A 21,108-nucleotide genomic window follows, 5' to 3' on the forward strand; every position below is an offset into this window, starting at 1 on the left:
AGGGAGATCCGGATGACTCTACTGCTGACCCACTCCCAGACTGAAGGTGGTGGTTCAGTCCTGGCAGCCCACCTGTTGGCAAGTGCATCTGGAGCTTTTCCCAGCTTGGTGATGAACAGGGCCACCTGCCAGTGCCAGGGGGGATCAAACCCTGCCCACGCGGGAGCAGAGGAGCAAAGCTTTTCTTCTCCAGGACGCCATTGGGGCGACAGACCCAGCAGGTTTTCTGCAGGCAGCTGAGTGCTTGCCCTGTGGCACAGCAGCCAGGTCGTGGCCTCTCAGACATGGCATGGTCCCCCCACGACCACTCCCTGCTTGCTGATCCAGGGACGTTCCTTGAGACTCAGACCTGCCCACTCTGCTGTGGGTGCCCCCATCTTTCCCAACATCTTTGGGAAGCCACGGCTGGTCTGGCGTCTGGTCTTCTCATGGGCCAAGTAGGACGTGGGTGGTCTGAACAATCGGGAGTTAGATGGTCCAAACAGGCTCACGCTGAATCCTGCAAGATGGGGTGGCTCCTTGGAAGCCCCAACTTGGCCTCTGGATGGGGTCGTGTCCCCCCGATGAGCCAGTCAGCCCTCTGGGAGCTTCTCTGCACTCGTAGCTGGAACAGCAGGTGGGAGCCGTGGCGGGGAGTGCCAGATGTGACCGCTCTGGAGCCAGATGGGCTGGCTGTAGTTGCACCCTCGTTGCCTCGGATGTGGACTTCTGCCAGACGCACACGGGTGCCTTGGAAGACGAGTCTGAGCCCCACTTGGTGCCAAACACGGCAGCCCAGTGGCAAACCGCTGCTTCAGTCACCACTGGTTCTCTGTAGGTTCCTGGGTACAATTCAGAGAGCTTTTGGTCCGCAACTCTGAGAGAATCCCCCCCGCTACGTGATCACGTTGAGGGGGACGAAGCCGATGGAACCCCATCGCACCTGACCTTCTGAGTCTTTGTCACTGGAGGTGCCATTTTTATTAGCGCGGCTTACCTATGTTTTATTCTTTCAGTTCTCAAATTTTAGGAGTTTACGTAAGATGGAGCAGTGCTGTTGTTGAATAGTACGATGAAAAATAACCATTTGGGACATTTGATCTAAAAGATGGGGGGGGTGGAACCAGAAGGGAGGGGATCCACAGAGGGGAAATACATTTATTTCAGGTTTTCACTGTTTACTTCCCATATCCTAATCATTTTGTTTGTGATTTCATTCATTAAACCCTGAATATTAGGGGTTGCAAGCACCCAGCCAGTGAAAGGATTATTGCTAATAATAATACATTCCCTGTGTAAAAGGGACAATTACAATCAGTTTCTCATGAGAACAGGAGTCTGGTAGTGCCTGTTCCATCTAACAAACTTCAGTCAAAAATGTCCTTACAGTTTTTTAATTGTAAGCCGCCCAGAGGGGAGATGGGTAGCATATAAATTTAATAAATAATAATATAAATAGTATGTCAGATGGCAAAATTGTTATCTTTGGTTCAAGACTGGCAAGGGGTGGGGATCACCTCGAGGTGCCGACTCCTTGCAGGCCTGGGAAAAGCGATCATTTCCAGTCACCAACTCCCCGAGCGCCGTTGCCGTCCCGACCCGACCCACCGGGAAGGCGGAGCGGTGCGCCTGGAGGTCGCCCGCCCGGGGCCTCCGCAGGGCCGGGCCGGGCCCGGCCGGCCCAGCGTCGCGCCCCCGCAGCGGCGTCGACTCAGCCTCGCGCCGCCTCCCGCTGGAGCCCCGAGGGCGTTGCGGGGGGCGCGGCGCCTGCTCTCGGGACAGACCCGCGGAGAGCTTTTTCTCCCGAAGTTCGCCGGATGCCGCCGCCCCGTCCGCGCGAGAAGCTGGCCCGTTGGGAGGCGCCCCTTTACGGAAAGCGGCGGCCGTTGCGGTTCCCCGGGCCAGAAGCGGCGGCGGCGGCGGCGGCGGCTGAGCCGACAGCCCGGCTCCGTCAGCGGTTTAAGAACCTCGCGGACCGCAGCTCGAGCAAGCTTTCAAGGACCGCCACGAGGAGAGCCTCGGCCGGGGGAAATCCTCCGCCGCGCCGGACCCCGAGAGCCCGGAGGGCCGCGCGTCACCCGCCCCTCGCCTTTTCTTCTTCTTCTTTCTTCTTTCCTGTTTGCGCCAGAGCCCCCTCTTTCTCAAACGCGGTACCTTTAAGACTTCAACTCCCAGAACCCCCCAGCGGGCCTGGCTTTAAGGCAGAAGCCTGCGAACAGCCAACAGGGATCAGCCTCCCTCGGGAAGCCCCGCCCGCGGAGGCCATCTTAAGAAAGGGCGGGGTGAGGCTGCAGCCATCTTAGGTTGGGGCAGCCGTGGCCAGCCACTTCCTTCCAGTCCGGTCTGTTTAAATGGCCGCTTTTTAAATTGCTGTTCTTTTTTTCTACTCCTCAGATCCTCCTTGTTTATCATCGTCAAAATATCGCAGTTGTAGGATAGGCTAAGAAGTCGTGGCAAATAACGCGATTTGACGGTTGCTCGCGAGCTGCGCTCCGCCCGCCGAGAAGCCATTTTACGCGTTGAAATTAAGTCCGTCAAAAGAGGGTCCCTAGAGGCCCGCCGTGCCCTCTCCCAAAATGGCCGCGGATGCTTCCTCCCGCTTCGCAAATGGCGGCCGCTTCCTCTTCCCCCCCGCCTCCTGTGGCGTCGCTTCCGGGCGGCTTGCGCGCGTCCTGAGAGCGGCCCGGAAGCGGCGGCGGAAGCGGCTGCACGTGGGGCAGCGGCGAGGCGAGCAGTGGGAAAGGCGGGGACGAAGCGGCCGCAATGGAGCGACCCCGGGGGGAGGCCGCCCCCGCCGCGAGGAAGAAGGTGAGGCCCTGCGCCGGAGGGGACCCCGGCCGCCGCCTTCGGGGCCCGGCGGCGGGACTAGCCCCTCTCCCTCTCCCCTCCCCAGGGCAGGCGGCCCCAGCGCTACTGGGAAGGGGAGCCGGGCCGAGCCGAGGGCGAGCGGGCGGCCCCTCGGGAGACCAAGAAGGCCCGGCGGCCGAGGAGGACGGAGCGGGGCGGCAAGAGGCAGATCTCGGGGGTAAGGAGCGCGGGCGGGCGAGGCAGGGAGGGAGGGAGGGAGGGAGGGGGTCCCGGGCAGACTCCCCACGGCGCCCTCTGTTCTCCCCCTGCAGAAAGCGGACCCCTTCGCCGGAGCCGCCGGCGCCCCCCCGGAGCGAGCGCGGAAGTTCCAGCGCGGACCCCCGCAGCAGCTGGTGAGAAAGCGGCCCCCCGCCCGCCCGCCTGTCCCCCCGCCCCCCGCGCCCCTCTGACGCTGCCGTGTCCCGCAGGAGGCCGTGTCCAGCGAGCGGCTGAAGCACCGGCTGGCCGCGCAGGAGGAGAAGGCCCAAGCGGCGGCTCGCCAGGCGGCCCGGATGGATCTGCTGCTCCCGGAGGAACCCGGGTGAGTCCCCCCTCGCTTCCGGCGGCCCTCGGCCCTCCTCGGCCCTTTCCGAGCGGCGGTGCCCGGGACCGGGCCGTCTTCAGGGGGCGACCTGAGCCCGATGGAGCCTTTCCCGCGGTCTGGGCCTGTGAAGTGCCCCGAGGTGCCGTTCGCTTTCTTAGCAGCTGCGTCCCGCTGGTGGCTCCATGTACTGCTGCTAAGCGGTTACTTGCGCCTTTTATTTTTGCTGCTCGGGTGCAGGACTTTGTCTTTCTCCCTGTAAAATTCCGTCTTATTCCCTTCTGCCCACTGCTCTGGATCTTCTTGGATTTTCCTTCGTTCGTCTACCGGTCAGCCCCCTCCCAGCCTTGTCCCACCGGTGCACTTGATAAGCGTGCCCGCATCTCCCCCACATCCTGGATATTGCCCTAGAGGCTCCTGGCGTGGGGCCATCAGCGAACCCCCTTTCTGTGCTGTCATTCAGCCAACGGCAAGGTCACCCTCTCCCCCATTTCCTGCCGTTCTCTTAAAGGGAATCTGTCCAAGGCTGTCAGCTCCGAGTACACCATGGCACGCCTGCCTGATCTCCTGAGCTGGTGACTCTTTCGGCGAAGGAGAGGGGCTGCTCAGCCACAATTTCTTTGCTAGAACCCTACACCGGCTCCCTTCCTTATGAACCCTTGGATGGGATGCTACAACTTGTCGATCGTCTATTGGAGACCTTCCCAGAATAGAGGTGAACGTGGTTACTCTGTAGTTCCCCGGGTCCTCCCCTGTCTCTCTGCTGAGACCTCCGTCCTCCAAGGTGGTCCAGAGTGATTCTGTGCTCCCCTCAGCTGCTTCCTTTCTGACCCGTAGTTTTTCTGGATGGAGGATGGTTAGAGGCCGGGGCTGCTTTGGAGAAAAAAGCCAACTGAATGTGCCAGCCTGCAGACTTTCTCACTAGGCAGCACCCTACAAAAAGGCTTTGAAAGATGAAAATCTGAAATGATTCCCTCTACCCTCCACAGCGCCCCAATTTCTGGGTCTCTGCCAAAGGCTTCTTGTCTTTTGTAGCAATGATTTCGTGTTGCACTTGCAAGAAAGGGCTGCTTGGCAGGGAGGCCGGTGCCTCTTGTGTGCCTCCTGCGGGGCCAGGCTCGGGTGCTCCTCTCTGCCTCCCCCTCCCCATGCTAAGTAATCCCCAGAGGGCTTGGGGCCCCAGTCGTACAGGCAGAGTTCGGGCTGTGCCGGTTTGCTCCTGTGATGGGCTCTCTTGGGGAGCTGGAAGGACAGAGTCACGTCTGTGGTGTTTATTACAATATTCCTTTTAAACCCCCGAGACTGAGGTTGCAAAAGTCTTTGATTTTTTTCACTCTGTCTGATTGGTATCAATACATCAACCCCTTTTGCCAGTTAGGAAGCTGTAACTCACCCTTGTTTGCTGGCTCTGGGGTGGGAAAATGCTAGGCGTCTGCCATTGTTGCAGCGGCTCTCTGCAACTTTTTGTTGGAAGAAAAAGTTATCTTACCAGGTCCGTTTCTGAGCCGGGAGTAAAGACACTGACGAATTGCATGAAGTTAGGAAATTTATTTTTTATCCAAGAGCAGAAGCAATGACAGCAAGCAGTTAGGTGGGCGGCCGCACCAGGCCCCCTCCCTACAGTACATTATATACCTTCTGTTACATTCAAACCCAGGTTAAGATGTCATGACCTTTCTGATCCAATCAAAACCAGTTACCTTGATCCATACTCCTCCCCTTATCCAGGACCCCTTTCTCTGATGCTGAATAAGGTTCTTCCTTTCTATATGTAAACTAATTTCTTATCACCTTGAGTGTTAACAGCCATATGTAAACTATCCTTTATCACTCTGATTGTCCACCAGGCGCTGTCCTGATTTACATCCCTAAGAAACAAGGTCAGAACCGCTTATCTTTCTTTGTGAGGGGTCATCTGAACAAGAAGACACTATCAAGTCAAGACAGTATATCTGCTTACATGAGTTGCCGCCTTTTCAGTCAGGAAGAGACAAACTATGAGAGCAATTAACACATCCTTGAGATTTTGAAAAGTGTTAAAGGTCACATCCTCAAGAATGCAACATTTTGATAATCTGAAGTAAAGTCAACCATACATACAGGAAAGGGAATATTAGCATTTTGCTAGGCCTGCTTTTACTTCATATTATACAATATATAAAGATAAATGTTTAAACATCTAAATGTCTTAATATATAAAAATGTCTACATGTCCCAACCTTCTAACATTTTAAAAAGTCCAAGCAGCTGTCAACAGAACTGGGGACTGGGGGGCAATGTAGGTTTCGCCCTTACAGAGAATATAAATTTTGACCATGTTGAAGGTCGATGTCCTAAGATTTGCTGATGTAAAGATAATAAATCCTCCATGAAAATGCTTCACGTCCTGTCCTGCGAATTGAAAGATCGTTAAAGAGAGGGACAGAGGAGCTTGCTCTTCTTACATCATTTGAAATGTAAAGATATAAAGGTGCATATAGCAGAGCATAGAAAAGGCACGGATGGATCAGCACGGCCTCCCGTTCTTTCTGCTCTCCCTCGGAGAGTTTGCGTACTGAACTAACCTTGGCCTTTCTGATTCAGCGGCATTTGCCATCAGCCTGACTGTTCCATGTTGCTAAGCCAGAAAGTCTCAGCACGGAGGCCTTCTGCAAATGCGGGCTCCACGGGAAGCCTTTTGGTCCTCCTTGGGCAGCTCTACTGTTGGTGCCTGCTGCTCTCCAAATCCTGGCTGCGGCTGGTCAGCCGCTTCCTGAAGCAGCTATCCTGCCCTGCGACCACCTGCTTTGGTCCCTCATCCCTCCAGCTCAGGAGGAACCAACACCGCCCTGTTCCCCGGGCAGGCCAAAGGGTCTCCCCAGCAGTTTCTCTGTTTCCCGAGGAGCAGTCAGTTGGAGGCAGGCCGTTCCAGGCTGAATGCTGTATCCTGTGGCCAGGAGTTCCACAAGTTGCATCTTGAAAAGGATCTTTTCTGCCTTTTTGCCTGTGGGGTCCTGAGGGTTTTGGGGAGGCCTCTCACTTTCACCCCCAGGCCAACAAAAAGACTGCTTCTGCTCAAGGGGGTGAAGGTCCCTTGGATTTCCTGGTGGCGCTTTAATCTTTCTGGACCAGTGTTTCTCAACCTTGGCAACTTTAAGTTGAGTGGACTTCAATTCCCAGAATTCCCCAGCCAGTCATGAAGTCCACTCATCTTAAACCAATAGAGGCGAATATGTGTAGCTCAGGGTTGAACTGCGGAGTCCGTGGGGTTCTCTGAGCTTGGTTCTTTTCTTGCAAACATCATTACCTGGCCAGGTACCATCTTCAGTGCTAAAATGGGATGGGGTTTGCTCCCTATTTATGTGCTGTGGCCTGCTTTGCCAGTGCTGGGGGGTGGGGTTTGTTTTGCGCCTCTGGCAGTTCCTTGATTAAGGTATTGTTCACTGTTTCGTGTGCCTGCTGGTAACCTTTGCTTATCTGGGTGATGATTGCTGGTGAGGAGATGTTCTGGTCTTTTGTCTCTTCTGAATAGTATGTAGATGCTGTTTATCTCTATGTGCCTGTTGATGGCTGCCTTGTCTGAGTGCCAAGCTTCTAAGAACTCCCTTACATTTTTGGATTTAGCTTGGTCTAAGATGCTGACAGTTTCCCAGTGGAAACTATGGTTGAGTCTGTCCACGTGCGGTGAGATTAAGGAGTTTTCATCGTGTCTTCTGACTGCTGGTTGGTGCTCATGGATGCACTCTGCCAGCCTTCTGCCTGTCTGTCCTGCATAGTGGCCGTTACGGTCCTTGCACTGTATGTTGTAGATGACTCCTGTTTTTCCTTCTTGGGCTACTGGGTCTTTTGGTCTGCTTAAGATATTTTGGAGTGATTTTGTTGGTTTGCGTGCTGCAGAGATGCCGTGTGGTTGTAATAGTCTGTTGGTGGTTTCTGAGATGTTTCTGATGTATGGCAGTGTGATCCTTTTCCTGGCTTGTGTAGAGTGTGTTGTAGTAGGTTGAGTGGTCAGGCACTTTTTGATAAAGTTGCGTGGTTATCCATTTTGTTGGAAGATGTTGTATAGGCAGTCTGTTTCCTTTCTCTGCTGTTCTGGGTTGCTACAATGCGTTTGTGCTCGCTTGAATAATGTTCTTACACAGGTCCTCTTGTGGGAGGTTGGGTTGTTACTTTGGTAGTGGAGTACTTGATTGGTGTGGGTTGTCTTCCGATAGACTTGGGCTTCTAATTTGCTGTTGTTTCCTCTGCTGATGAGGATCTCCAGGAAGGGGACCGTGTTGTTGTTTTCTTCCTCTCTGGTGAATTTTATTCCTCTGAAGATGTTGGTGGTGGTTTCATGTGTCTTCTCTACTTGTTCTTTTTTAGTATAACAAAGGTGTCATCTACGTACCGGATCCATATTTTAGGCTGTATGTGGGGAAGTGCTATGGCTTCTAGGCGTTGCATTACAATCTCTGCTCTGAGTCCTGACAGTGGTGATCCCACGGGTGTGCCTCTGATTTGCTGGGATATTTGTCCATCAAACTGAAAATAGGTGGTGAGGCAGAGGTTGACAAGGTCCGTGATTCTGGGTATTCCGATCTGGGTGTATTCAGTTAGGTCGGGTGTGTTGTGTAGTGCTGCTGACATGGATTCTTTTGCTAGTTCTGGGTTTATGGACGTAAAGAGTGCCGTGACATCAAATGAGACCATAATTTCATCTTCATCTATGTGTACGTCTTTGATTTTCTGGAGGCACTGCAGTGAGGAGCTGATAGAATATTCACTGTTCTCTGTGAGATGTGAAGCTTTTTCCCCAGTTCTTTCGCTATGTTGTATGTTGGAGTCCCTGGTAAAGATACAATTGGTCGGAGTGGTATGTCAGGCTTCTGTATTTTTGGTCGTCCATAGAAGCGTGGGAGGATGCTTTTCATCCGCCACTGTTCTTCCTTTGTGATCCAGCCTTTCCTAGTTAGGTTGTTGACGTTAATCAAGAGAACCCTCAAGAGCACCGGCAAGGCAGGCCACAGCACATAAATAGGGAGCAAACCCCATCCCATTTTAGCGCTGAAGATGTTACCTAGACGGGTAATGAAACGTTTGCAAGAAAAAAACCAAGCTCAGAGAACCCCACGGACTCCACAAGTCATCTTAAAGTTGCCAAGGTTGAAAACACTGCTCTGGACTTAGCAAAGGTGCCTGCGTTCCTCTGTTTTGATTCTTCTGTTCCTCCGCTCCTGATACGTATTGCCAGGAGGCTTATAAGCAAACAACCAGAAAAGGCCACCATCCATCATGAGATGCTACCACACACAGGAATAATCAAGAGATTGTGAAATGCTACTTCAAATAGGATGAGCGTTTCTAAATGTTTAGAAATACTGATTCTGCTAATTGAACTGGAATTTCACAAAATACTGTGGATTTAATGCCACATCATCTTTACGGCATTGTGCAAATTACCTTCAAAGGGGTGTTATGTTTATTTAAAACTTTAATTAAAAAATACAGATCTTTGCATAGTGTGGGGATGAATGTGGGAGAAAGATCTTGTCTGCGTTTGGATGTCGTTTTGGTTCAACCAATTCCTTCCAGCTAGCCTGCTTGAAATTGTTCTTTCTTTGAAAGTTCAAGATTTTGACATCTTTTAAAGTGGCCTTGAAAACTGAATCTCGTTTTTGTTGAAATTATTTTATTGCATTTGCTAATTTTTAATGGATCTCAATGGTGAAAAAGGAGGCCTGGGGTGCAGCATTAATCCCCCCCCCTTCCCTGCACCAGGTTTCTGGAAGGGGATGAAGACGAGGACACCTGCACCATCGCACAGGCTGATATCGCTGCCGCAGTGGACCTTGCAGCCAGTGCCAAGGTGGAGGGGCACAGTGGGGTGGGGTGGGGTGGGGTGGTGGTTATTAGTTGGGGTGAGGTAGGGCGCCCCAATTTCATTGCCACGTCTTCCTTCTTCTCCAGCGCTTTGAGTTGCAGCTGGACCGTTTTGGCCCCTACCGGCTGAGTTACACACGGAATGGCAGGTGAACGGCCGCGGGGGCGTTGCAGAGGGTCTCGGACCATGGAGGTTGGAGTTGCCTGTGCTCTTTCCCCTCATCCCTGGGTGTGTTCCTACCCTCAGGCATCTCCTCCTTGGGGGGCGCCGGGGCCATGTGGCAGCTCTGGACTGGCACACAAAGTCCCTGATGTGCGAGATCAACGTTATGGAGACTGTCACGGATCTCACGTGAGTGCCAGCAATGTCCCCGTTGGCGCAGCTTAGTTGCCCCAGCTCTTAGTTGCCCCCTCAGGTGGGAACTGGGGAGTAGGGAGGGAGGGTACCAGGGTTTCCCCAACCAGCATGGCCAGTGAGTTCCCCTCTTAGCGTGGTTCCACTGCAACAGGTGGAAGTCCACAAGGGTCACAACTTGTGGGAGTTGCAAACCACAACCGAGGGCTTGTGTTTGGCTGGGGCTTTTGTGCCCACGCACCCCCCCTCACAAAGGAGCCACTGGGCTTCTGGGGCAGATGGGCCCCCCGCACTTTCCACCCTGTGCATTGCAGGTGGCTGCACACCGAGACCATGTTTGCCGTGGCCCAGCGCAAGTGGCTGTACATTTATGACAACCAGGGGGTGGAACTGAACTGCCTGAAACGCTTCCATGCCGTCCAAAGGATGGAGTTCCTCCCATACCACTTCCTGCTGGCCACAGCGGTGAGCAGGAGCCCTGACCAGCCGTTGGGCCCCCAAGGAGCGAAGCTGCTGTGCCATGGCTCTCCTGGGGCCCAGCAAAGGCCACCTCTCGCCCCCGGTTTCTCCGATTTCACGGCCGGCCTGTTGGGGTGGAATCTTTACCTTTTCTTTTCCGCACACGTATGTGGCTGTGCTTAGCTTTCAAGAAAAGCCCACGCACTGCTCCAAAAGTGCAACCATGCAGCTCTCTTTCCTGAACACAGAATCCCCACAGGGGTGGAGGGAACCCCGCGGTCACCTAGACTGACCCACTGCCAATCTAGGAAATCCACTGCTGCCAGATTCTCTGGTGGGTTTGGGCCAACTCTCAGAATCCTTAGCCATCAACCAAGGCCAGCTGGGCTGGAGGGCACCAAGATCTGGAAGCCTGGCATAGGTGGGGGGCACTTCTCTCCACACCCCAGAACTGTTTCTCTGACCCCCAGAGCGAGACAGGGTTCCTGCAGTATCTAGACATCTCAGTGGGGAAGGAGGTGGGCACCATCTGCACCAAGGCAGGCCGGCTGGCGGCGATGGCCCAGAACCCCTCGAATGCCGTCATCCACCTGGGACACAGCAGCGGTGAGTCAGGCGGGCTTGCGCGAGCATCTCCCGGCCCTTGCCCGGGGCGCCCCTGCCCATTCCTCTCCCCATTCCTCTCCCCTCACCTCCCACTGCAGGAACAGTGACACTCTGGAGCCCCAGTGCCAAGGCACCGCTGGTCAGGATGCTATGCCACCGGGGGGCCGTGAGGGCCGTGGCGGTTGACACCTCTGGGAGGTGAGTGACTGGGTAGCCTGGGGGGCAGCCAAGGGCACGGGGCCAGGCACTGAGTGCGTAACAGGCTCTCCCATCTCCCACAGCTACATGGCCACTTCAGGACTGGATCACAAGCTGCATGTTTACGACCTCCGGGCGTATCGGCGCCTCCACTCCCTGCTGCTGCCCTGTGGGGCTGGGCTGCTGGATTTCAGCCAGCGGGGACTCCTGGGGGCCGCCTGCCAGGAGGTGGTCCAGGTGAGTGACGCGTCGTTGCGGCTGAGCCTCGGTCCCGGGTGGCCCTCCCACAGCCAAGGGCCCATGACTCGGCCCCCAAGGCCCTTCCCTTGTAAGATGCCACCCTCTCCCCCCAGGTGTACAAGGATGTCTCGGTCTGCCCGTCCCAGAAGCCCTACGTGTGCCACGCGCTGCCCAGCCCCTCCCACAGCCTGCGCTTCTGCCCCTTTGAGGACGTGCTGGGCGTGGGACACGGGCAGGGCTTTGCCAGCCTCCTCGTCCCAGGTAAGTGGGGCAGCGGCTGATTGCCCCATAGCCGTGGGGGAGGTGAGGATGGGCCACCATGTTTGTGGGGAGGGGCCACCTCCAACCCACCCACCCCACTTGCACTGCAGGTGCTGGGGAGCCAAACTTCGACGCCTTGGAGAACAACCCCTTCCGGAGCCGGAAGCAGAGGCAGGAGTGGGAGGTCAAAGCTTTCCTGGAGAAGGTGAGCCCCCAGGGACCCTCAGTGACAAGGCTGAGCCTGTGCCCTTGGCCATTCCAGCCCCCCTAGAAGAGCCGGGCCTCAGTGCCCATCATCCCCGTCTGCAGCTGGGTCAAGCCAGAGGCCCTGGGATTTGGGCTTCTCTTCCAGGCCCTCAGGGCATCTCCTGTGGCCATGGATCGCAGAGGGCGCTCTAGGGGGGCAGGAAGAGCCCCCCATTGCTTTTCCTCACAGCCCGTTCTTTTCCGCAGATCCCATCGGAGCTGATTTCCCTGGACCCCAGACAGCTGGGCCAGGTGGACACTGTTTCCCTGGAACAGCAGCACAAGGAGCGTGCAGAGAGGCTGGTATGTGTCCGGGGCCGGTGGGCACCGATGGCATGTCTCCAGTGTCTCTGGGCAGACAGAGCAGCGCCAGACATGGCTCTGCCAGCATCTGGGTTTGAGGACACTGAGTCCACACATCCCTCCCTCAGGGCTACGACCCCGAGGCCAAGGAGCCCTTCTCCCCTCGGCGGAGGCTGAAAGGCCGGGACTCGGCCAGCAGGCGGCTGAAGCGAAGGAAGGAGGTGGCAGCTGAGGAGCAGCGGGTAAGTCTCCTGAGGCTCCCGTTCCTCCCCCGCCCATGGCTCAGCCCCAGCTCCTTTTCTCCACGGCCACATTCTCACTGGATCCCAAGAATTCCCAGCCCTCCCAACCCTGCCAAGCCACACGTGGACACCAAGGGGGTTGCCAAATTTTAATTTTTGATGAGACAGAGCACAAGAAAGCGATTAAACTTGACTCAGGGGTAACCCTATTAACTGATTACCAAGTTGGTTGGGTCCTGGCTCCAGAGCCTAGAGCAGGGCCCTTGTCGGATGGCCCCCTCCTTCCCTATCACCCGGGCAAGGCAGTCCTCATGCAGGTGCGCGAGGCAGCTGGGATCAGCCCTGTTCTGGCTGTCTCAGTGGGGGAGACCCTCCTGGCCATGCTCACCCTGCTTCTGGGGCTCTCCCCACTTTCCCTGGGCTGAGTTTGGAGCCCTGCTCTGGGGAAAGCAACTCAGCCAGTCCCTGCTGGGCGGGGTGGGCAGGATGGCCCATTTCCTGCCCTTCACACACAGCCCACCCTCTGCATTGGTGTGGCTTGCTCGGGCATGGCTTGGCCCAGCGGGGATAGCCAGCTGCTGCGGGAAGGCCACCGTTGGGCTCAGCATGTCGGCCAAGGCTCTCCCTGCGCTGGGTCAGCCTTGGAGAGCTCATTCTGCTGGCAGATCCGACCCTGCCTGCTCCCGTTCACGCCCACCCGCCTTTCCCCCCAGGCCCTGATTCGGAAGAGCTTGGCTGCCAAGGCAGAGGCCCAGCCAGCCCCCTCCAAGGCTGGAGCCCCTGCAGCCTGCAGGTCAGCGCTGGATCGCTTCCAGAAATAGCGGGTGAAGAAGGCCGGCAGGGCTCCCAGGCGTCCCCACAGCGCGCAGGAGGATTGGGAGCTTTTCTGCCAGCCGAGCTGCCTGAACGGCCCAGCCCTGGCCTTGCGCTGGGGCACCTTCTGGTCCCATGGACCTTCCCTGAAATTCTCATGGTTTCTTTGGACTTGGAGTGCTGAGTAAATACACCGTGGTGATCTGTGGACGCCTTGTGCATGGGGCTTCTTCCTTTCAGCAGCACCTCCTGCAAGGCAGCCTCTCTGGTCCTGGGCTGCGGAAGGGGAGAGGCCTCTGCGGTGGGCGGAGAATGGGAGGGCATCCAAGACCCTCACCGTGGAGCGTTCCCAGCCAGGCCTGGGACGAGGGAGCCGAGCCTTCTCCGCCCCGGGCGGGGTAAAAGCCATCCCCAGTGGCGTTCTCAGATGTTCCGCTGGGGTGGGAGATCCTGCTGCTGTGGAGGTCTTGGCCCTCTCAGGGCTTGGCGGTTTTCTTGCAGACCAACTAGGGGACATCAGCTGGGCAAGGGAGTGTGGGGTGTGCTGCCTGTCTATATACTGTAGCTTCCCCTGCCAGTTTTGGGGGGGGGGGTCCAGTGTTAATCTGTCCTTAGGCCCTCCCTTCCCCAAGGGCTGCACACACACCCCACCCCCCAGGTGGAACTGGGCAACTGCAAAGATTCCTCTCCTGACCCGCGCGGCCCTCTGAAACCTGGCTCAGAGACCACAGTTGCCCCCTTCGCAACCACACCACGTTCTGGCTTGGCATGATGCCCAGATTCACTCCCAGGTCCGACAAGAGCCAAGCCCCATGCGCTGGACTTCAAGGGCCTGGCTGTGCCCAACCCCTTCAGGCTCCGCCAGGTAACCTGCAGGTTTGCACAGCCCTGCAGCTCTGTGGGACGGCCTCTCCCTCACCCGCCTGCGAACACCAGTCGCGCCACGAGGCCACCCGAGCTCTCGTTACAAAGGAGGATGTCCTCCCTATCGATAGTGAAAACCCCCGCCCCCCACAAAAACTAACCACGTTGGCAACCCAGCCAGGTGAAGACGTTTTGTTCTGACGGCCGTCATGCGGGACTGCGGCTGCGGACTGTGATCCGCCGGAGCGCTTGAAAAGGGGAGCCTCTCACCCCGCAGCCCGGAAAGGGAAGCCCGGCTTCTGGGAAGTCGGCAACGGTGTCCTCACGGAGTCCGTAGCGGCGCTTCCACGGGTCGCGGGAGACATCCATCGCCGCCTCTCCTCTCCTCCCCTCTCGCCGATAGGCCGCGCTGGCTTCGGGCAACGAAGCGGCCGGGCGAACAGCCCCAAGCGGGGATCGAAACCCGCCGCTTCTCCGCCCGCTTTGGCAGCCAGGCGAGACCCGGCCGGCCGCCACGCCACCGGCCGCCCGCCCGCGGTCAGGGGGCCAGCGCCGCCAGCCACGCCAGGGCCTGGCAGCGCAGCAGTCCGAGGGCGCGTTGCCAGGCGCCGCAGGGCTGCTCCGCCGCCTCCCACATGGCCAACATCTGCGCGGGCGTCACGCCGTGCACACTAAAGAGCACCTCCCGGTAGCAGCAGGCGTCGAGCGGGAGTCGGGCGGGCCCGATCATGCGCGCCACGTGGCGCGGGGCAATGCCGGCGCGGCGCGCGCACCAGCCCACGAAGACGTCCTCCACAGGCAGCAGCGGCAGCTGGCGAGCCGCCCCCAAGACGGCGGCGGCGGCGGGGGCCGAGAGCACGTAGGCGGGGCCGGCGCAGTACGGCGGGAAGGCGCGCTCCGGATAGAGCGAGGCGGGCACGTGGTGGCGGCTCTGCGGGTCCCGGGTGGGGGGCACGCGCCAGTGGACGCGGCCCACGTAGGCGGCGGGCGGGCCGGCCAGCTGGCCCAGGTGGCGCGCCAGGGCGGGCAGGTTGAGGAAGACGTCGTCGTCCGCCTTGACGAGGAAGCGGGCGCCGGGGCACCGGGCGGCGGCCCAGCCCAGCATCGCCAGCGTCTTCAGGGTCAGGTTGGCGTAGGTGTCCACGAAGCGCGCCTGCAGCAGGTCCCCGTGGTCGCGCGCCTCGCGCTCCAGCGCCGCCTGTTGCGCCGGCTCGCCGGGCACCCCCAGCCCGAAGATGGTCCGCAGGCTGCGCCCGGCCGCGCGGCGGGCCCCTCCCCAGCTGCGACGCACCGCCTGCCGCTGCGCCGCGTGCCCGGGGGCGCTGGCCACCAGCACCAGCAACCAGGGGCCGCGCGGGTCGCAGGCGCCCGGCCGCGGCGCCAGCAAAAAGGCGTCGTCCGCGGGCAGGAGCGGGGCGCCGACGGGCTGCTCCCCCCCGCCGGCGGCCAGCAGGAAGGGTAGCGAGCGGGAGAGCAGCTCCTCGTGGCCGCCGCCAGCCAGGAACGTGAGCACCGAGAGGGCGGCCAGGGTGCAGAGGAGCCCCCCCAGCAGCCTGGCTGAGCGGCGCGGACAGCGCTTCGGGCAGGGGGGCGCAGCGGCCATGGGCGCCGGCGGCGGCAGGGCCTGCAAGTGAGAGAGGGGACGTCAGCTCCGCGCGCAGGTCCGCCTGCCCGCCCCCTCCCCCGGCTGCCGGAGGACAAAGGGCGGCTGAGCCCCGGGCTGGCCTGCCGCGCTTTGCGGAGGTCCGTTGCTGCAGGCTTGCCGGCCTCCGTTCCGCTGCGCGGCGAGACTGAGGCGGGCCGGCCTCGCCGGCACCCTCCTCCCCCCGCTTCCCGGCGAGCGGCCCCGTGCTGGCCGGCGGACAGAGCGCCGCGCCGGAGGTGGCCTGCGGCTCCGCCGCTTTCACAGTACCGCGCCGGCGGCCGCCCTGCATCCCTCCGCCAAAGCCGGGAAGCCGCGGGGGCGTCGCTCCCTCGCCTGGAGCCCTCGGCCGCGGCGCCGCGCGGAGCAAACGGACCTTGCTTGGAGGGAGTCGGCGCTCGCTGCGGTTGGGTGAGCGGCCGCTGCGGACCTGCCTGCTCGCGGCGCCCGCGTTGCTCTCGCCTCTGCGCGCGACCGGGCAGGCGCCGTCCGCGGCCCTCCGCCGTTTGGCAGCCTCAAGAGCCTCTTCGCCAGGATCCCGCTCCCGGCCCGCAGCCTCCCCTCCCCTCCAGCAACCTCTCCCGGAGCATGTTTGTTAACGGGCGGGGGGCAGGCAATACCCCCGGATTCCCTGGAGAGCCTGCCCCTCCGCCAGACTACGCTGCCACCCCCAGGGTCCATCAGAGGCCCCTGCCCCGGCCCCCTCGGTGGAATTGAGAGAGCCTGCCTTGATTTCGCCCTGCTCTCCCAGCACAGCCCCCTCCTCTCCCCTTGTTTCCTTGTCTCTCCCCTGGCTAGATGGAGGATTTGGGGGTATCTGTTCCATCCTGGATATTGGCGCTTGTTTTCTAGCTGCTGCTTGGCATCCAAGAGATGCGAATCATTGCAAATGGTGGGGCCTGGTCCAGGAAACAGGCAAAGCCCAGCAGTGCCCTTGAACTGAGGCCGAGGCCCAGCCCTGGGCTGAAAGGGACAGCCGTCAGAGCCCCAGAGATGCTGAGGGTGCACTTTTGAACGTCGTCTTGTAAGGGGCCCCTGAGGTGAGGGGAACTTCTCTCCCGGCAAGCATCAGAGGCCCCCGGACAGCTACCGGGAGGAGAAGGCCGCGGCCAGATCCATCAGGGCTGGTCTGAGGCCACGGCAGCTGAGGGCAAACTCAGGAGGAATCCAGTTGCAGGCTGCATGGCGAGAGCGTGGTTTCCGAGCCACACGAAGCAGCAGCTCCCCTCGATTATACGCCCGTCAAAAGGTGCTTGGGTGGGGCTAGAGGCCACATCGCTGGGAGCTTTAATGTGGAGACCCCCGAGCCGGATGGTCTCTGGGGCCCCTCGCTTCCGGGACTCAACAAAGACAAAGAGACCCTTCCATTGGGTTATTGCACAGTCTTTCCTTGATTGCAGTCATATGCTTACACAATTGCAAACCCAAACTGTTAAGTTGTGCTGGGACTCTGGCTGAATCGGCAACACACCCGCATGTTTTGCAGACCCCAGCTGGACCCGGAGCCCCCCCCTGCCCACCTCCCTCAGTGCTGCTTCAAAGGCTGTTCCCCTGCTGAATCCTGCCCTCCTCCTGTGGCCATGACTTCGCATCCTTCAGGGGAGAGCAGCGTTGCAACACAGCACAGAAAAGGAACAAGAAATCATAAGCCAAGAAATTCAACCCATGAGATCAGAAAACAAAACCCATCTAGAACTAGGTTACCCCAGCTCTGTTCCCTGTTCTTTCCTTGGAACGGTGTTAGTTAGAACATCTCTAGCCAGTATTCTACCAAGATACGCAAAAGCCACCTGCTTGTTCTGGTTTTTCTCCCGTGTATAACTTTCAAGCGTTCCCTCCATTTTCCCTGCCAAATACAACCCCCCTTTCCATCAGACTAGCTGTGCAATGTTCCCCGCAGACCATTTGGGTCTGCCGCTTTCAGAAGTACGCACGCAGTTGTGACCCCAGCAACTCAGCCCAACTGTTGCCACAGGTATAATCCATCGTGGATCTCAAGAGGAAGCTGCCCATCTGATTCCCTGCTCAGTGCTAAATCATTTGCTAAGCAGCCCACGTACTCTCACTCCCACCTTACGCCCATTCAGTGTTCCTCTTCAGCTCTGTAATTGGGCAAAACCTGACCTCATTCAAGCCTGTTTGCTTTCTTGTGAACACTCTCCAAATCAACAATCTGAGCAGGTTTTGAGGCTGACATTCACGTATTTCTCAATGTCCTGCTGAAGAGCAAACCTTGGTCTGGGCACTCGCTGTGACCTCCTGAACCCTTTGGATGGCAACTCTGCCAAGCCCTTTTCAAATCCCCCAGAGCTCTGGCACTCACTCGTATTCCCTTTCCCTGTTATTGGGAATCCTAAAAGCATTTTTCTGGGTGTTGGCACAGATGCCGTGCCGTGCCATTTTCACGTGTACGTTTTAAGCCAGATTGTTTTTTCCCAGATCTACACCTGCAGCCTTACTGGTTTTCAAAGTACTCGCAGCTCCTTCAACTCCCTTTTCATCCGGTTTTCCCAGGGCACTAACATTCACAGCATTGATTTCAGTTCCACTCTTTGAAAGACAGTATCATCATTGTTTCCATGTAAATTCTAGAATGCTTCTTCCGGGTTTCCTTCAGTTCCATTTCACCCAAAATCTTTGCATCTCGTTGGTTCTGTTTGCTGGAGACTTTTCCGCAAGCCCCCTTCCCCGGCTGCCGAAATGTTGCATCGTTCCCCTCAGAATCCGGCTGCCTTCCTGCTTCTCTAATCTGAATCGTTCCTTGTTCTCTTTGTGACATTGTATGTAACTGTCTTTCTCCCTTTATGCCTAAAAAACAATGTATTTCTCACCTTCCCATGCTTTGCGTCAGTCAGTCACAGAGAGAGGTCAGATTGCAAAGGGAGGGGTGAGGGGCGAAGGGGTAGAGAGAAAGTGGGTAAGGGAGAATGCCCGTTGCTTATTGACTTATTTAACAATGTTTATAGCCCACTCCAGTCCTGAAGGAGTTAAGGAGGCTGTGCGAGGTCAGCCTGGCCCTGGTTGCCCGGTTGCTTGGTTGCAGGAGGCCCCAGGACAGCTGTGGGCTGCCCAGAGCAGGGGGGGAGTTGCTGGGAAAGGGCCTTGCAAGACGTCAGGCCGGGAGCCAAGGCAGCTGCTCTCCAGACTGGCCCAGACAGCTGCTCAGGCCCTCTGGAGACCCCGGCCTGCCTTCTGCAGCCAGGCGGCATGTGTGGTTGTGTTGGGGCTGTGGTGTGTGCCTGGAGAGGAACCTCCTATTCCCATTCTCCCCCAGATTTTCGCAGGGGCTTGTGGGTTTTCTGTTCTTGGTGATGCTGCTTGCCAGGGAAGCTTTGGCGCTGAGCTTCAGCAGAGAAGCGCCCCCTCCCCCGCAAAGCAGCCGTCGGTAGCTGCCTCTCCATCTCCCTCCCAGGGTGCCAGCTGAGCCCTCCCGGTTGGCGGGAGGACGGGCCAGCTGCTCCCCCGCTGGGGGCTGGGGCACTCGGACAGGCCCGGTTTGGCCTGGAGTGGGGCAGGGACAGGACCCAGCGCAGGCCCTTTGCATGGTAGCGCTTTCCCCAAAATGAAGGGCTGTTTTGCTTTGGTTGTCCCAAGAGCCCTGCCCGGCCTCCCATAGTGTGCCGCTTCTGATGCCAAAAGCCCCTTGGGTTTTCACAGGCTGTTTCTGTAAACTGAGCCGGGCACTCCTGTAGCATTTAGCTGTTTAGCTCTTTGGGCACGGAAGAGAGGCTGGCAGCCGGCCCTCCTAGCAAACTCTCAGAGGCGGCCGGGAGGTGTCAATGGGCTGTCCTGGGCTTTGCCTGCCTTCCCGGTTCCCCCATCAATCCATTCCCAGAAGCTACAGGGAACATCACTGAGGCCAGAGGGGTTCTGCAACCCAGCATCCTGGGCACGGGCTCCTTGTGGAGGGTTCCCCCGCAGGACAAAGAGACAGTGGTCTCCTGTCCATGATCCCTATCCTCAGGCTCCCGAGTCTCCCCAAGCCCCTTTGAAACCTGTCCAGGTTGGTGCCCACTGTTGCCTCTTGGGGAGGTGAGTGCCACTGGTTAAAATGTGCTGGGCAAGAAAGCCCTCTCTTCAGTCGTCTGTCCGGCTGAGCAGGAAGCCCCTTCTTGAGGTGAGCAGGGCTGCTGAGATGCAGGGAATAGAAGCTGGCCACGTTGCTCCCTCGCCCTGCCCTTGGGGCACCTGTGGGCCACCACATGCCCAGATGTACCCACTCTCCATTAGAGGTGCGAGGAGGAGGGCCGGATATTCCTGGCCTCTCATGGGCTGGAGGAAAGTGCCCCCCCCAGCCCTGCCTAGCTGTGGTCATTGGGAACCAAGTATAGCTTTGGAGGTTCCCGAGGAGCAAAGGGGCTCCCTGTTCCTTGCCCCAGGTCCCTCCTGGCACTGCTGCCACCCCCAAATCTCCCCCCTCCTTTTTCTTCCACTGCTCTAGAGAGGTGGACACTGGCTCCATCATTTGGAAAGGAGAATAAAAGTGGCATTTGTTGCTCAGTTTGGAAAGGTCAGCTGAGGTTTGCTTTTCTCAGCTGAGGCAAGTTAACAAACTGGCCTTTGATCAGAGGAGGGTTCCTCCCTCACATGCCCTCTGCTGAAGTTCCCATTCTTCACCAGGCCTCCGGCCGGAAGACCCTCCAGCCCTCCACTGGTGCCAGGGTCTCTCGGAAGGCCACCCTTGGCCATGCAGTGGGGAGGGGCTCACAGAGGGTGGGCCATACTGCCAACCATCCATCATGGCGGGGAGAGTATGTGCTCTTCCAGATGCCAGCTTAGGGCAGGTCCTGCCTGGGGGAAGCCCTCTGTAGCCATCCTCACAGGACCCTGCCTGAGGCGTCTCTTGCAGCAGGGAAGCCTCCTCCCCACAAACAGCCCTGGGCGGTTGCAAGGCTATTTCCAGCCACCCTGCCTTATCCAGGAGAAATCATGCAGGAGATTACGAGTTTACATACCAGATCTCATGACTCTTGGCAGTTAACAACGACAATAAAGTACAATAATTAAAACACCCCCAGCAAAATACTACATCTAATTCATACACAGAACCCTGGTGACCCCAAAGACCCTCCAGGAAATGTGCTTTGAAGGCGGGAACACATGGACGAATCTGAGGGAGGCCTCTCTGGAGGTCTAGAGCCATCCTGGAGAACCAGCCCGCCCCTCAAGCGCCGCTCGACAACAAGCAATGAAACCAGCAACGAGAGTGATAAAATCGTCCGTAACGGCGCAAGCAGCGGGGAAAACATGTTTCACCTGCGGCAAGGAGGGGCATTTCGCTTCAACCTCCCCTAAGAAGCCAACTTTAAAAGCCGTGGCAAAGACGAAACCTGCCAACAAACCTGCGAATCCGGCGAAAACAACAAGGAAAGGTACGGCGGCAGGAGGGGAAGAGGAGTGGTTTGTAATCCAATACCTGTCGGACAGCGAGGAAGAAGAGCAGCCAGCGGGAAACGCAGGTCACCTCTAAACCGCGCCTGAGAGCAGGTGGGAAGGCTGAGGCGTGACCAACAGAGACAGAGCGAATTGATCGAAGACATCCGGGTGAGTCGGATGACGTCTGAGGTGATAATCCAGGCACCGCATTCGACTTGCCGAGCCAAGCTTACGGCCTTAATTGACTCCGGGTGTTCCAGGTGCTTAATTAGCCCTTTGCTGGTCACCGGATTAA

General features: G+C 58.0%; 2 protein-coding genes across 2 annotated transcripts; one reads left to right on the forward strand and one right to left on the reverse strand.

The window, feature by feature from the left end:
* Positions 1-80: 80 nt before the first annotated feature.
* Positions 81-13,150, forward strand: WDR46 (WD repeat domain 46). Its single transcript, XM_088151398.1, is given in 17 exon segments — positions 81-2,701; positions 2,703-2,787; positions 2,873-3,004; positions 3,099-3,179; positions 3,255-3,367; positions 9,107-9,194; positions 9,296-9,357; positions 9,456-9,560; positions 9,878-10,028; positions 10,493-10,628; positions 10,727-10,826; positions 10,910-11,063; positions 11,180-11,327; positions 11,438-11,532; positions 11,781-11,876; positions 12,005-12,118; positions 12,832-13,150. Coding segments are annotated over 17 exon segments (1,914 nt in total). The 5' UTR covers positions 81-2,555; the 3' UTR covers positions 12,940-13,150.
* Positions 13,151-14,285: 1,135 nt separating this feature from the next.
* On the reverse strand, positions 14,286-18,304 carry B3GALT4 (beta-1,3-galactosyltransferase 4). Its single transcript, XM_088151441.1, has 2 exons — positions 15,814-18,304; positions 14,286-15,419 (listed from the first exon to the last, which is right to left on the reverse strand). Exon 2 carries the CDS (start codon positions 15,396-15,398, stop codon positions 14,334-14,336), a length of 1,065 nt encoding a protein of 354 aa, XP_088007567.1. The 5' UTR covers positions 15,399-15,419; positions 15,814-18,304; the 3' UTR covers positions 14,286-14,333.
* Between the last annotated feature and the right edge of the window lie 2,804 nt (positions 18,305-21,108).

Source organism: Python bivittatus, unplaced genomic scaffold (assembly GCF_059951505.1).
Source record: "Python bivittatus isolate LINGU-HERP-01145 unplaced genomic scaffold, Pbiv_v1 ctg000650_np1212, whole genome shotgun sequence".
Lineage (NCBI taxonomy): Eukaryota > Metazoa > Chordata > Lepidosauria > Squamata > Pythonidae > Python > Python bivittatus.